Here is a 16,918-nt window from a genome sequence, read left to right as displayed (position 1 = left end):
ACAGCGCTTTATTGTCAAGATATTGTGGGAATTTCTGTTCTGGTGTTTAAGAAGAGTCATGATTTTTATGCACTACTTTCACAGTGTGATACTATGCTGGTACTTTGGTGGTGCAGCCTGATCCTGACCAAACAGATCCTGCAGACGTTTAGGGTCAAGAGATGGAAGGCCCTTCCTGATCCTTACCATTGACATTAACCACAACTAATGTCTCACATTAACCATCCACAAACTAATGCAAACATAACCATAACCTAATCTCTTGGGAAACCTGAAATCATGTGTTTCCAGCCTAAACCTAACTTTATCATTTGTAACCTTATTCTAAACTTGAAAAACATTTGATAAGCTTCATTCAGTGGTGGAAGAATTATGCAGATCATTTACTTGAGTTAAAGTAGCAGTACCTCACTGCAAAAATACTGCAATAAAAGTAACAGTCTGCAGAGAAATTGGTAACCATTGTTGTGGTCAACTATATTAAATGTGTAAGTTATGAAAGCTTTTTGTTGGTGTTTTAAACTATTTATGAAATGTGTGACATAGGAAAACAGTTCAAACGTTGCTCAAAATTTTGGTGGAGTACAGAATCTGGTCAAAATGAAAACTAAATCAGTCACAAACGGAAAGCAAACATTCCTGAAATGAAACCAAAACCAAGACATAAGGCGATGTGAGACTTTCCAGCCTCCTGATTGGCGGAGGCGACCCAATCACAGGGGCGTGTGCTTTATATATTACCTGTACGTACAGGTATCATCCTGTAAAAAAAAAAATTTGTTAAGGTATGGACATCATTCGGGAATTGAATGGAAAGTCTGAAACCATGAATTGTTTGAAATGCGTTATTATCTTAGGATGTCTTCGCGAATATCTGGAGCCGTTCATCGAAGAGGAAATAACAGTTTTCCACCAACTAATGACCGAACAATGCGGCTCTGTTCCGTGTGCCAACAACTGCGATTTTTCAAACTGGAACCCAACGCATAACCAACCGGTATGAACTTAATTTAACCACTGTGCATGTAGGCCTACATTTTATGTCAGTTAACATACTGCCTTGCATTATCTAGGAAGTTCCCATAAAACTAACGTCATTATGATGGCTAACTTGTGTCTGGCTTCCCAAGTGGTCCAAACTACGTTAAAAAGGAAATGTTAACGCTTTGTTGTTTATTTGTTACCAGTATATGACTTAAATTAATATTTATACTTCACTATATGCTATCACACCGAGTTTCTGCTGTCATCATGTGCATTTCACAGCTGACAGTCTACTGTCAAAATAATGTTAATGTTTCTCAGGTGAATGGTTCTGAAAACAGCAGACAGAAAGTGTCAACAGTCATTTCAAAGCTGACATCTAAATACACTTCTGCCTCTGTAATCACTGATAGTGACCTGAATGAGGCACCAGATTTATATTTTTTTATCTACTCTATTTAGGATTCAGTGCTATTACTCAATTCTTACAAGTTTTAATTTCACTTTCAATTTTCTTGAAACTTCTCCTCATTATGTGCTTATACAGTAGGTATGCACATCCTGACTCCATATCAAATACCTGGTTTAAGACAGACTTCATTCAAAAATGTCTTATAGACCAAAAATACAAAATGATTTTTCCCAAACCTGCTAATGGGACGGATTTAAATATGAATGTTGTAAATGTGCAATCAGTTTTTTGGGTGAAAAATATGCTGTACTGTAATTATTAAAAACAGTGAAATTTCTTGTAGACATCCCTGATTCAAAAGGCAAAATAAAGAAGGATTATACTCTGTATAGGAAAAATGAAATATTCTTTCCCCTGAAAAGGCTAAAGGTGCATTTGTTAGATTGCTTGCTAACTGGTGGTAATGTGGTGAAAAGAACTAATTTCTTAAAATACTTACAATATTAAAAACGTAGAACAGCAAAGCAGAGCTGAAATCATTTGACGTCCCCTTTACAAATCAGGAGGTTCTCATTTCATTGTTTGAAGTAAAGCTCTATTTTATAAGCATTAGTTGGTAATTAATAAATACTCACTTTCTATTCAGCTTTAATTTCACTTTCAATTTTCTTTAAACTTCTCCTCATTATGTGCTTATACAGTAGGTATGCGCATCCTGACTCTATATCAAATACCTGGTTCAAGACAGACTTCATTCAAAAATGTCTTATAGACCAAAAATCCAAAGTGATTTTTCCCAAACCTGCTAATGGGACGGATTTAAATAGGAATGTTGTAAATTTTACTGTAAATGTAAAAAAAGTTAAAAATATATATATATATATAAAAGACAACCAATCATATTATCAGCCAATAGGACATCTACAAAGATGGGTTGGATATATGGTCATATGGTTTCAGGCCAATCGTTGTCCAAGATTAACAGACGCAAGGGGAGTGTCCAAGAAGGAACATGGGTGACACCATATTTGGTCCCTTAACTAGAAAGGTGCAACTAGGGGGTGGTACTTGGGTTCATCCAAAAATGTGCCAATTAGATATGGCATACAGGCTTTATAAAGTGCTGTGTATAGAGGGAGCAGAAAGATGCATAGTACAACAATATAAATTGATTAAAAATAAAAAATAAAAATAAAAATTAAAAAGTGATAAAAAATAAAAAATCATAATACATCATTTAAAAATTCCATCATGAAAGATATATCATAAAAAATATATCATAAAAAACACTACAAATCCACATAAATGAGAGGTATTAAAAAACCACTACAGAAACTCATTAATTGCGAAATCTTCATTCATGCCCCCCAGAGATAAACTTTGGAAATCCATAATCCAAAATGCCTCTCTTTTTTTAATAAAAATATTGAAATTTCTCGTAGACATCCCTGATTCAAAAGGCAAAATAAAGAAGGATTATACTCTGTATAGGAAAAATGAAATATTCTTTCCCCTGAAAAGGCTAAAGGTTAATTTGTTAGATCACTTGTTAACTGGTGGTAATGTGGTGAAAAGGGTCTAAATTGATAGACTCTCTGATGTTTGACAATAGAATGATTCCTGATATGAAAAATATACTGCATTTATCATTTTGATATCACTCATTAGGGCCCGAGCACCTACCGGTGCGAAGCCCTATTGTAATTCAAGGAATTCTTCTCTATTATTATTATTCTTCCGAAACAAACGCATTTTTGAGGGCCTAAACGTGCACGAAAAGTTGTTAAACTTTGCACATACATCAGAAGTGGTGAAAAATTTGATATTTTATGGGTCTCGCAAAAAGGCGGGGCAAAATGGCTCGATAGCGCCCCCTAGGAAATTAGGAAAATTGAGCCCCTCGATACAGATTGTCGTAGGAGAACGAAATTCAGTATGCATATGTATCATGACCAGTCGCACCAAAAAGTCTCTTGGACACATACCCTAACGCCAACAGGAAGTCGGCCATTTTGTGTCAAAGTTGCGATTTTGACACCGATTTGGTCATTTCCAGCCTGCATACTTTAACGAACTCCTCCTAGAGATTTGACCTCAGCCACTTGGAATTCGGTCTGTATCATCTACAGACATAGGAGATTAAAAGTTATCAAAACGGTGAGTTTTCGTCATTGCCAAGGGGGCGTGGCTGGGGGGTGAAATTCGATCCTTCGCCATGAAATTTGAAACGGCCATAACTCCGGCATACATGATCCCAAGAGACCCAAACCTTTTGTGATTGATTAAGAGTCCTGCCCTGAACACATCCATGTGACAATATTGGATCTGAGTCATAGCGCCACCTACTGGCAACAGGAAGTTACATGTTTTACGCTCCGACGCCCTGTGGGTAGCACAGTGATTGGATCCACCTCAAATTTACTCAGAATAGCCTCAAGACCTTGGAGTTCGTACATTATGAAGTTGGTGACTTTTCGCTGAAAGATGTTGCCATGGCGACGCGGCGAATTTCGATGTCTCGCCATGAAATTTCAAAGCCTTATATCTTGACTCCACGTGGTCTGATCTTTTCCAAATTTCATATGCTTGTTAAGAGTCCCGGTCTGAACACATGCTCAGTCTCATATTTAGCGAAAGTCATATCGCCACCTACTGGCAACAGGAAGTAACATGCGTCGTACTTTGTGTAATTACTCCTAGGAAATTTGACTGATGCACCTGAAATTAAGTCAGCTAATAAACAAGACCTTGGTGATGCTATATTTGGCAGGTCATGACCCAAAACCAAACGCTGTTACCATGGCGACAAATCCTTCGCCAAGAAATACGATACTGTTTTTCAGGGACAAGGGATGGGTTTACAGTCACAAAACTTGACACACATGTCTGGAGCGACACCAGTTAAAATCCTGGATAGGTCATTTGCATAGACGTGACAATATGGCTCAACAGCGCCCCCTTGACAATTTCAAAATGGTAGCCCCGCCTTCCAGATTAACCTAGGAAAATGAAATTCGGGAGGCTTATGTATCATGTCAAGACGCACAAAAAAGCCTCTTGGAGCCATATCGTAAGTCCTACAGGAAGTCGGCCATCTTGATAAAAGTGGTCATTTTTCGCGTTTTTTTGACCATTTCGCATACCTTGTATTTTAACGAACTCCTCCTACAGAATTCATGGTAACGACTTCAAAATCAGTGTGTGTCATCTACACTAGTGTGTGATCAAAAGTTATCAAAACATTTACTTAGCATTGAAGCGTGTGGCCGTGGCGTGGCGTTGAGTTTTGATGTTTCGCCATGACAGGTGAAAGTCCTATAAGTTTAGTGTAAATGCTCGAGTCTACACCAAACTTTTCATGTTTGATAAGACTCCCAGCCTGAACACGTCTAAATAGCAATATTCAGTCAGTGATGAAAACTGGCTCCATAGCACCCCCTACGACATTTCAATGCAGCAGCCCCTGCAGCATGCAGAGTAGGTGATTGAGGATGTGACGTTAATCTCCCCTTGCAATGTCTGAAAACAGCCCAGGTCAGGGGACATCTATATGCCCGTGACAGAAGCCCTTCACCAGCGCCGAGCCCCGACATACGCAAGGACGCGAGGGCCCGATCATCGCTGCTTGCAGCTTTAATTTTGTATTTTTATTTCCTCCTATGACTGGACATCTGCTGAAACCTTCTTTGAGACACATTTATTCCTAAATTTAGCCCTGAGTACAATAAGCTTTGTGAAAATCTAATATGATGTGAATTTTAAAAATCACCTCTAATAATGTTCAGTACTTTAAATATTAAAAACATAGAACAGCAAAGCAGAGCTGAAATCATTTGACGTCCCCTTTACAAATCAGGAGGTTCTCATGTCGTTGTTTGAAGTAAAGCTCTCTTTTATAATCATTAGTTGGTAATTAATATATACTCACTATCTATTCAATATTCAGCAAAAGTTGTCAACTCATCTACGGTTATAAATGTTAATAAGTAATGAATTACACAATTCATACAATAATCTGTCAACAATAGTTGCCGTTGTAATTACTATTAAGCTGATAATGAATGGATTTGAATGCTTTATTAACCATTAACCGTTGGTTTCCTTTTGTTTTACTGTGATTCTAATTTTATGTTGCTGATTGCAGATTCCTCTGTTTGATTGCGAGGTGTGCACTACTTGGAGAGATGAGATACGGACTCACCACTCCAATCAGAACGGAAAAGTGATGTGGACGAACAGTAAACCTCACCTGTGGTCCCAAGATAAATGGGAAGTGGCTAAGGTAAGTTTCCAGTCTGGTGCTTTTTCTCTTAGCAGCAAATCATTTTTGCTTCCATCAAGTTTTCTTATGTCAAGTTGGTTTGGTCTGATTGTGAGTAAAGTGTCACATTGATGATTTTTTGTTGTGTTTTCAGGTGTACATGTCAAATGGCCATAAGAACCATAACTCACTTGGTGATTTTGACATTGCTGCACTTCTGTGTCTCATGAATCAATGCAAGCACTTCGAGAAGTTTAAGCTCAGAGGGCTGTGTGAAGAGGTAAATGCTTATTTGTACACACACACACATATTGCACATTGAATTAAAATTAAATTTGAAAATAATAAACAGATGTTGTTGGATGCACATGCAAAAAGCCAAACATTCTTTTTCACATTTTTTTGTGTTATACAATTCATCTATTAATAAAAATAGTAGGTTAAACAATACTGACAATAATACAAACACCATCTTCATTTGTGTGCTCAGATATGGTCATATACTGTCAACTTTCTGCTGCCTCTAACTTTTTATGCAGTCACTCATTTTAAATGTCACTATAGACAATCACACAGTAGTACAGATGTTATCATGAAACTGTATTTATCTTTTTGTTGTCGTAGCATTTTGAGAGCATGAAATATCAACACGATTGACATTATTAGTGCAGCAGCAGCAGGTGTTGCTGCCCCCTCTTGGTTAACAGGTAACATGAGCTAAATCAATCATTGATACTTGTTCAGTTGTCTGACTGCAAAAACAGAAAAATATGATGCCACTAAGAATGACCATATTGTGAGTTTGGTTGCATTTATACATAATGTAGCCAATTCTCGAACCTCGTCTCAGCAACAATTAATTGAATAATCCATCGACAGAAAATTAATCTGCAACTATTTTGATAATCGATTAATTGTTTTAGTCATTTTTTAAGCAAAAATGCCAAAAATTCAGATTCCAGCTCCAGCTTTAATGCTTTTATTTTCTATGTATGAACATCTTTGGGTTTTGGACTGTTGGTCGGACAAAAAGACATTTTAATACATCTCCTCTGTTTCACTTACCAGTCATTTGTCACTATTTTATGACAATTCATAGGCTTATTGATTAATCGATTTATCAATAATGAAAATAATGGTTAGTTGCAGCCTTAATAAGGTCTCTATCTTTTTTAGGTTTCCTTTGTCCGGAACAGTATCATGCATTCTCCATATTACCAGCTGAAGAAAAAGGATTTGGACAATTACATGAAACGGATCAGAAAACTGTGTAAGGTGCTGGTGAAACATCATCCCAACTTTGGAAGTCTGTCTCAAAAAATTGATGAGGTACATGTTTTCCCATTTTTCTCCTCTACTGTGTATTTTATTGTATAATGTTTTATTGTGTATTGTCTAATTTAAAGGGATAATGCAAAAACAAACAATAAGTTACTGTATCATACTTTGTCGTTCTTGACTAGTATTTGCGATGGGAACAGCACTTAGTGGTTCTTATCACAGTATAAGATATTATTTAAGTACTCAAATTAGATTACCCATTTAACTCTATATGTAGTTTACATTTCTCCCAGTGATAGTTTCTTTATTAATTACTTAAAACACACTGCTGTGTCAAATTTAACTTGAAATTAACCTCTTTCGTTTGAAACCTTCAGTGCACTGAGACTGGACTTTTCAATGAAGTAGCAGATATCTTGTGTACAGCAGTTTAACTTTTCAAATAAACAATATTTACATAGTTTTTAAATCATTTTAAAAAAAGTAAAAACCAAATCAGACACAAAATATTATTCAAAGCAGAGCATATTTTTATATGTCATATGTGGAGATGGTTTTTAACTAATAAAGTTAGTTCCTACAAATATGTAAACACGCATGTGATAATAGAGAGGATGGAGATGTAAGTTGTTTGTCAGGAAAAAGAGTCAGTACTCAGTCACAATTCTGTTGGCTGTGTGCAGGTTCCAACACGAATCATTGAAAGGAGAAGATCACTTACATTTGGTTCAATTTTGAGAAGGCAGCATCATCCTTAAGGGCCAAATTAGTAGAGCCTGACAGATTGTGTTTGTTACAGGACTCAATATAATTCAGTCTAGTAAACCACCACTACCCACAAAGACCTCAATGACAGACATAAAGTAGAATAGAGCTTTTGTATTGGATTGCATTCGATTGCACGGGTGTTCCTAATTAAGTGCCCAGTGAGTATTTATTATAAGCTTATTGCAGATTTAGTGTATAGTGTATATGTCAGCTGATAAATAACAAAAACCAGCATTACAGAAATGCCAGACTGGATTTGAGGTCATTTGTGTCTTGGTTTGTCTGCCAGAGAGCACTGTCAAGTTGATTTTTAACTGTAAAATACAAACGTTTGTTCTTGTTTACAGTTGGACTACAGATTGTACTGTTAAACTTCCATCCAGGACATAACTGGACTAAGAAGACTTATTGACTTTATGCATTTCAGCTACAAGAAAATGCTCCGACTCCATAATTTTGTCTCTTAACTTCCTTTCTGCACCACAAGTGGAGATATCACATTGTGCACATTGACATCTGCTTCTTGAGATCATCATGTGCCTACATTTAAGCAAATATCTGATTTATAAAATAACGTACTGCGTGAAAGATTGACATAGCTTTATTCTACAGCAGTCTGACAAACATCAAGCACTATTTTCATAGTGGCACTAATACCTACACACCACCAGGATCAGCTGCCCATGTTACTGTTAAAACAGTCATGGTGACTAGTGCCTAGTGTTGGTATTTGTGTTTTATTACATGTTTATAATAATGTGATATATCCACAGAAGAAGTCAAATGCAAATGCTAATGCTAATACAATTCTTCGGCTAAAACGCACAGTGGAAAGTCATTAGGGTTGTTACACTATTACACATGGTCCAGTATTCTGTGGCACAGTTTTTTATTATGTAACAAGCTAATTCATCAATAAGATATGTGTTATATTACATAGTTGGGCAAAAAGATGTGTTTTAATTTACACTGATAAACCAGATAACAGACCAATAAAATTTTAAAAAACAATGTGGTTTAATGATTGTTTGTGAAGAATGCAAATAATGGAGATAATTAATAATCTGGTAATAATTTAAATAATCATTGTATTGACATTTTAGCATCAGAGCTCTTGAAAGTTTTCACCATAAGAAGTTAAGAGACAAAACTGGAAATGGAACAGGATAGTAAATGTGTGGGCAGCATGAGGTCAATACTAAAGTGAACCTCTCTGTTTTCAGATTCAGCACCTTGACTTGATCCTGTTTGCACGAGACAATCAGGCTCAGAATAAAGAGGAACTGGAGGATAAACTTGTTGTAAGACACAAAAAACACTTTTTAAATGCTCTATTTTCAAACATGCTTTTTTAAAAGCATTTTAATTCTGTATATATGTTTCATTTACTTTTTAGGCTGCTCTGGAGGACAACAGAAAAGCAAAGAAAACTGAGGACTTACTCAGGAGGAAGGTGGAGGAGCTGGAGAAAACCCTCTCTGAGCGTGACGAGGAGATAAAGACCCTACATCTCTTCTACAAAGAAAAGCTGAAGGTACAGCAGAAAATGATTGCTCTGCATGACAAAATGATAGAGGCTATGAATACTGTTAGATACACAAGTTCCACATTTGGATTTAAAATTCTTTTTACAACTTTGGCTTATTTTCATTCTTATTCTGTGTGTAAAAAGCCACTGTGCAATAAACAGCAGACAGACAAAGCTAGCAACTTGCTGGTGACTGTAGTGGAGCATTTAGCAGCTAAAGAGACAAATAGTTTAGTCAAGAGTTGGTGAAAACCTAAAAGGAGGTAAAAGGAGAGTAAATATTGAACTCTCATCATCAGGTAGACAGACAAATGAATGCTAATGTTTCTCTGTGGCTGCTGGATGTGTAAAATTGCAGCTGTTCGCTAAGACGTCACCAAATTAAGTTAAAGGGTGATAATATATCAATGTTGTGTTTACAGTTTGTTTCTGCTGCCTCAGAGTGGACAACAATCTGTTAATGTATGTTTCTAAACCAAGGGCCCCTTTTATAACTGTTGCAGTTGCATTCATTAACAGCTGCTGCAGCCGTCAGCCTCTTTGTTTTTAATACTGCTGCCATTCTCTTTATAAATGAGACTCCAGCAGAGACGTCTACTCTCATTTTCTCTGCATTGCTAACAACATTTATACTACATTAACACATATGGATTGAACTCAGTATTCAGTTCAATTTCATGTGTAAACACATTCTTATTGAAAAAGCAGAAATTTAAGGATCAGCATTAAGTTTTATGAAAAGTGTTGTGAAAGCATGAATGAATCAAACTCACAATCATTATACATGTTGTTTCCAGTCACTCACAATCAGACTATTTAACATGTGTTTTACATTTTAACTGCAGGCTGTCAAGCAGAAGGTCATTGATGATATTGGGACGATGGTGGTGAAGATTGGAGAGATGGTTCAGCAAGAATTCTTGGTAAGACATTAATTTATAGGTTCACGTCTTTTGGAGTATGTTTTTAAACAATACTCACATGCCCCTAAGTACTTTGAAAGTGATGGTTGCTGTAATTATTTCTTGTGATCATTCTGGCTGTTAAGTGATCCCTCCTACTGTAAAAGACGGGGGACTAAATCCACAGTCCTCATTCTGATCAAAAATGAATTCCAAGTTCAAGTTCAAGTCCAAGTTCAACCACCACTAATATGAGACTTTAGCAGTCAGGGTTGAGGAAAAAACCAAAGCATAGACACTGAACATAGACAACTCAACCCTAAGAACAAACAATTAATAAAATGTTTTTAAAATGTTCTCCACATAAAATCACAACAGACTCATGTCATAAACGACAACAGTTGGTTGACACTGTGTTAAGATGCAAATATCAAGGTACCATCATTCCATTCAGGACCTCTGTCTAGCAGTCGTTGTTTTATCCAGATCCATTGTCTAATAAACATTCAGGCCAGCAGTGTTACATGTCTTGGTTCTTCTATAAACCATAATCACACCATACAACCCAAATTTTAACCAATTATATCTGTGATTTATATTTGAACTACCATTGAAATATTGAGCACAAGGCACTGCAGGCTCACCATCACACTCTCAGCCCTCAGAGCTGGAGGGTAGGGTATCTCATTCAGTCATGGTCAGTTGTGGAGCACCACAGTGCTGCTGAAATGCCAAAGATGATTCCACAATGCATCAGGTGCAGGATTCACTGGGTGTCATGTATGTGTCCCCGTTCCTTTACCAGTCCATTGTCTGACTCTGTGCAGCAATGTGCATCTTTGTGTCTGAGGATTACATTAACAGCTGCTGCAGCTGTCAGCCTCTTAAACTTTGTTTTCAATACTGCTGCCATTCTCTTTATAAATGAGACTCCAGCAGAGACGTCTACTCTCATTTTCTCTGCATTGCTGACAACATTTATACTACATTAACACATATGGATTGAACTCAGTATTCAGTACAATTTAATATGTAAACATATTTTTATTGAAAAAGCAGAAATTTCAGGATCAGCATTAAGTTTTATGAAAAGTGTTGTGAAAGCATGAATGAATCAAACTCACAATCATTATACATGTTGTTTCCAGTCACTCACAATCAGACTATTTAACATGTGTTTTACACTTTAACTGCAGGCTGTTGAGCAGGAGGCCAGTGAATCTTTCTGGATGAAGATGGGGAAGTTTCTGGTGGGGAAGGCTCAGCCAAAATTAGGTAAGACATATTATCTCTGGCTAGTAGCCGTTGTTTTGCTTTTGACTCAAAGCTAGAAGGATTTGACTCATCGTTAATTAAAGAAGGCAACTTATTCAACTCCACAGCCCCAGAATACAGGAGTCTCACCCATCTTAGACTTGAATCTATAAAGAATTACATTTGTTACACTGGCTCTGGTGTTGACTATGAACTTAACCAAAAAAACAGTTAATATCCTAAAAAACATGTTTAATTTAACTGATGTCTGTCAGCATGACTCTGTTAAAGGTGTCCACCTGTTATGCCCAAGACACACCCCACTCAAACCTACCTCTCAATTAATTTTCTGTAATGATTCAGTTAAAGATTAACAACTAACTAATACATGGATGGAAGAATTTTCAGTTTGACTTGAACTACAGCTGCACTCTTATACAAACTTAACACCCCTGCTACAGGTATGAACAGCCCAGTTGTGGTTAGAGTCTCCAGACTCAAGATCTGGGACTCCTTCATCTCTGAATTACTCCCTCACCACACCAACTCCTTCGACGACCAGGAAACCCACCCTCACCTTTCCGAGATGGATTAATGCTGACCTGGTTGTTTTACTTTTATGATGTTTTACAGGCAGGGCGATGTCAGTTGCACAAATCCAGCTGTGGGCACAAATTGGATAATTGATCATGTAACTCTTGGTAGTATGGATGGAGTCTCAGTCTGTAAGGTGATTACAAATACCTGATCCCTGACCACAGTCACACCAGTGGTAGCTGTTAAGGGGCTACTAGTAAAAATGGCCAGGCAGTAGACAGGATGAGGTTTATCCCTGCGTGGTTTCAAAGACCTTTGTTACAGATGTGTGTAGTCTTTTACCCTGACCAGCACCATCAATGACCACAAACATCCTCCTGCAGGGCTCAGAGTGTACCTCAGCCAAGAGAGGATGTTAAAGGTGTTCACCTGTTATGCCGAGATACACCCCACCCAAACCTACCTCTCAAATAATTTTCTGTAATGATTCAATTAAAAATTGTTAACTAACTAATACATGGATGGAAAAATTGTCAATTTGACCTGAACTGCAGCTGAACTCTAATGCAAACTTAACACCCCTGCTACAGGTATGAACAGCAGGAAGCATGTGGCCTGCGAAGCGAGCTGTGATTTCTGCATCTGACTGACACCTCTGCATCTTTTACCTTTTAACAATGATGTAATGAATGATATAAAAGTAGGGGCCAAAGAGGTCTCGGGGCTTTTTGCCTTTTGGGTTTTTTTTGGCTTTTTTGGACAAATCCCTCTTTGACTCCTTTTAGCTCTAAAATTATATTTTTCCTTTTTATAACTTTTACATTTAATCTTTGTATTTTACTTTTTATAACCTGTAAAACCTAAATAAAACTGGATTGTATTTTATACATTCCAACCAAAGTTCCTCGTTTTTGCTCATCTGAGATCTTCCTGATGTGATAAGCCTGAAATAAGTGGTACTACATAGAGAGCTGAAAGCCACTCTTCCTCCTGCTGATTTTGAATGATTTTTGGGATTGCTCTGATTAAGAAATGTGTTCTTTGATTTTTAAACAGTAGCCTTATGTTGTTATTTAGCCCTCCTGAGGCTATTGCATGGTTAAATCAATTCATGTTATCTCATGAAAAAAATTGCCACCTTGCAATTTTTAACAGCTCCCTCAGTCACTTCATCCTGGCACCGGGCCTGAGAGAGACAAAGGTTATTTTTATATCTATTGACAAGAATAATAAATATTCTGGGTGGCCAGTTTTATATTTCCAGTTGTTATCGTTGTGTGGTGTTCATTTTGTAGCCTAAATCAGTGGTTCTCAAAGTGTGGTCCGGGACCCCCAGGGGTCCTTGAGGGGTTCCAGGGGGTCCACAGCAAAAAAGGAGAATCATTTATTTTCACTATAGCTCTATCCATAAGTAACTCAATGACTGAATGTTTGACTATTTTGGTCATTCATACACTTTCTGTAATAAAACATCTAAAAGCAAAAATCTTATCAGATGGGGGTCTGTGATTTAATTTGCATCAGTTTAGGAGTTCTTGATGTGAAAAAAGTTTGAGAACTACTGGCCTAAATGATCTGAGTTTATTGTGACTTGTTTACATTGAGCAGGTTTAGAGAAGATGCCTGAGGTTAAAATGATTATGCCTATTCTTGTTTACCTTACATCATGGTTAAAGTGTTACAGTCGCTTATCCCTCATACAATCTTTTACACTGTTGCTACTTTTTTGGTGTGTGTGTTTAGACTGAGCTTTTTTTTCTTCTTATAATGCTCACAGTTTAAATTGTCACAAGCAAAATATTTCAGCCAACTGTCGTAACCTTTCAAATATTCATGTTTAGGAAATTTCAGTGATCTGTTTTTGTCACAAATTGAACTGATAACAGGAGAATCTTATGTTAAGTTTAATTAGTAACCTGTTTATCCACAAATTTAGTTCACAGGTGCAACTCGTCATTGCTCATCATTTGTCATTTCAAACATTATTGAACTATACAGTTGGGTCACTGTGTGTAAGTCTTAATGAGAAATTCAACCTCTCAGAAGTCCTTTGATATTTGTCTTGACTTAAGCAATGTGAAAGAGAAATGTCACTTTGTTGGCAGTGATGCACTAGTTGACAAAGGAACCTACTTATGACATTTAGTTAAATTCAGTTAAATGTTTTGAGTCAGTGACGGTCATTTGTTGGACAACTGAAGTGTTGTGCTGCTCAGTATGAACTGGGGAGGTAAATGCACTGAATGTTTTACTGCAACAGTGTTTCATGAAATGTGTTCAAGTCATTTGAGAAAAACTGATTAGAGTAACCCAAACCCACATCTACATACACGGTTATTGGCAGGCAAGATGGTCAGCTGGGTGGTGGAGCTGATGTAGGCTACAATCTCGTCTTTATAGGCACAGATTGGATCTTTGTCTTGTTTTAATGACAGATGGGAGTTTCTTGTTAGAACAGCTTATCAACTTATCATGTTATAACGAGAAAAGTTTGAACAAGATGCATTCATGTTGTGAAATAAAGACAGAGGTTTGTGTTATAACATGATAAAGTGGTATGTTGTTATTACTAGAAAGGTTACAACGGAATAATTTAGAATCCAATAATAACAAGAAAATATCTCAGATTAACATGAAGCTACCATGTTATAAAGTGTAAAGGATCTTGTAATAACATGAAAAGGACCATGTTAAAACGAGAAAAGTTTCTCATTATAACATTTTTAAACTTTTTTAGTCATGCTGGCAGCAATACGCTCCTGTGCAGAGCATTGTGGACTTTTTCTCTTTAGTAATTTGCTAAACAGGAACAGGTTACAAAAAAGGCCCCATGTCAAGTTAGGTTCAAATGGCTTTGCTGACTTTGTCAAAACAGGTGAGGATTTCAAAACATATTACCTATTTAATGTGGGACATAAAAAAACAATTCATACTTCCTTTAGAACTTAGAGAGAACATTCAATCATTTAAAACAGGTGATCCAGGTACAGGTTCGTTGGTAACCAGGATCATGCTGCATGCCAGTGATGCTGCACGTCAGGAGTGCTGAGTGGAGCGTGCTGAGGTTGAAAACACAAGGTATGTTTCAAATAAGCCAGCAATAAAGAGTCATACTAAGTGTGTATTGTACTGCCATTTTATAAAAGGAATCATACTAAACATTTTATATTGATTATATAAATAATCATACTGAATATGTGTTATATTTTATAAGTAATCTTTTTAAGGAATCATACTGAAGTGATGTTGGCTGTTGAGGAGCAGTGATGTGGGCTGGGTGCTGGAGCACTTGTAGGTACAATGGTTAGTCCAAATGTTTCCATTGCACGATAGCATCTTTGGAGCTGTTTGGGGGTTGCCGGATTTTGAAGCTTGGGTACTGTTACTTCTTTTCAACTTTTTGGATTGGCTCTTGCTTCCAAGATGGCCATCTTTTAAGTGTGTTTTGTGTGCGTCATCTCATTTTTTTTTTTTTGCCTCAGTTCTCAATCTCAGCCGTATGAATCTTTTAATGATTTTTTTCTTGTACTCTACAGCATGACGGAAGCCTACTCGAGAGTGCCTGAGCTTCTTTCTCCGAGATACCCACGTGCGTTGGGGACCTCCATGAGGAGGGAACCAGTCTTGGTCCTAAATAGTTCAATTGGGTGATATCCTAGGCTTCTTGGGAGGGACGACAAAGATCACTTGCCTTGAACTCTTTTAAGGGCTCTAACTTGTTGTTTTCTCCAGCAGGACTATGATCATTGTACTCAGTTGCAATTTTGCATTTTTCACAGATGTTGGCAAACCTGATGACTTTGTGGACAATGTAGCCTGCAAGATGGAAGAGAATACATTTCTCAGTTTTTGTGAGGTCAGGTGCTGCTCTGTTCACCACTATCAGCTGTTCCACTCAGACTGACGGAGTAATATTTTACTCCACTGTGTCCAGGAAGTCTGCCAAAAAGCTACTGTCGTCTTCCTTGTAGCTCCCAGACCTGATGGTGGTGAGGACCTGCCCCACAGATACAATTTTCAGTGCATGACGGAATTCCACTGGAGTTTGGACAGGATTTTTAGACCTCACACAGCTGAAGGTATTTTCAAGGCAGTCGTGTGAACTTTGATGTTAACACAAACTTGTGTCCTCCTGTATGGCCAAAATTGATGTTGTTGCCATTATCACCCCTGTTTGAACAGGCTTCCAACCTCCCTTTTGACCAATCTTCATCCCACGGAACCGATGGATGATGTCCTGGAGGAAGATGATGGCCTTTTGGTATTCCTCCATCTTGAGCCTGCTCAGTGCCGTAATTGGATGGCGGGATGACATGAGATCAAACCAATGATCAATTTGCTCCAAGAGCCACGCTGTGGTCAGATAGGACGATGGGCGGTTTTCTTCCTGTACCATGTATTTCAGCCCAGCACTTGTTGCCTTGCTGAATACATTTAGAGCAGGACCAACCTTCATCTTATCAAAGTGACTTGGCTCAATGGCTGTAGCTGATAGTTGGGGAGCTGCTTTAATGACATCCCTTCTTGAAAGTTCAGTAAGTCCTTAATAGGGACCACTGAAACCTCTTTAGAGAGGAGGTTCTCTTTGTTTACAATATCCTCAGGAATTATGAACACCTGTCCATGGACAAGGGCACTTTTTAGATTTTTTACTACATGTGGGACATCAGGCATGAAATAGAGCTGCCTGTCTGGTGTTACCGGATGCGGGGCAGAGGTTTTATTGTGGTCGACCCCAAAGGATTTCCACATGGCCTGGTTAGGACTACCCATGTGTAACGAGAGATTATATTAACTTCACAGTTTATAAGGCCCTCATTAAATCTCCTTCATATTGCTGATAATAATGACAGCCTACAGTCTCTGCGTTGTGTTGTGATGATGGTGATGGACTAACAGCTGACAATTAGTAACGTTGACTCCAATGAAGACACACAGACAGCTCCGATGTCGATTCCATGATGACTTTTTATTGCTTACAAGCACTTTGG

The 16,918-nt window shown here is 37.6% G+C and overlaps 1 protein-coding gene across 1 annotated transcript; it reads left to right on the top strand.

Annotated features, from left to right (window-relative positions):
* The first annotated feature begins 79 nt into the window (after window positions 1-79).
* Window positions 80-13,217, top strand: LOC121909366 (uncharacterized protein CXorf38 homolog). Its single transcript, XM_042429878.1, has 9 exons — window positions 80-997; window positions 5,541-5,678; window positions 5,812-5,937; window positions 6,834-6,986; window positions 8,930-9,007; window positions 9,103-9,240; window positions 10,080-10,157; window positions 11,333-11,411; window positions 11,852-13,217. The coding sequence occupies exons 1-9, from the start codon at window positions 788-790 to the stop codon at window positions 11,983-11,985; spliced, it is 1,134 nt and encodes a 377-aa protein (XP_042285812.1). The 5' UTR covers window positions 80-787; the 3' UTR covers window positions 11,986-13,217.
* The last annotated feature ends 3,701 nt before the right edge of the window (window positions 13,218-16,918 follow it).

This window comes from Thunnus maccoyii, chromosome 12 (assembly GCF_910596095.1).
Source record: "Thunnus maccoyii chromosome 12, fThuMac1.1, whole genome shotgun sequence".
NCBI classification, from domain to species: Eukaryota; Metazoa; Chordata; class Actinopteri; order Scombriformes; family Scombridae; genus Thunnus; species Thunnus maccoyii.
This window is presented reverse-complemented; position numbering and strand designations above follow the sequence as displayed.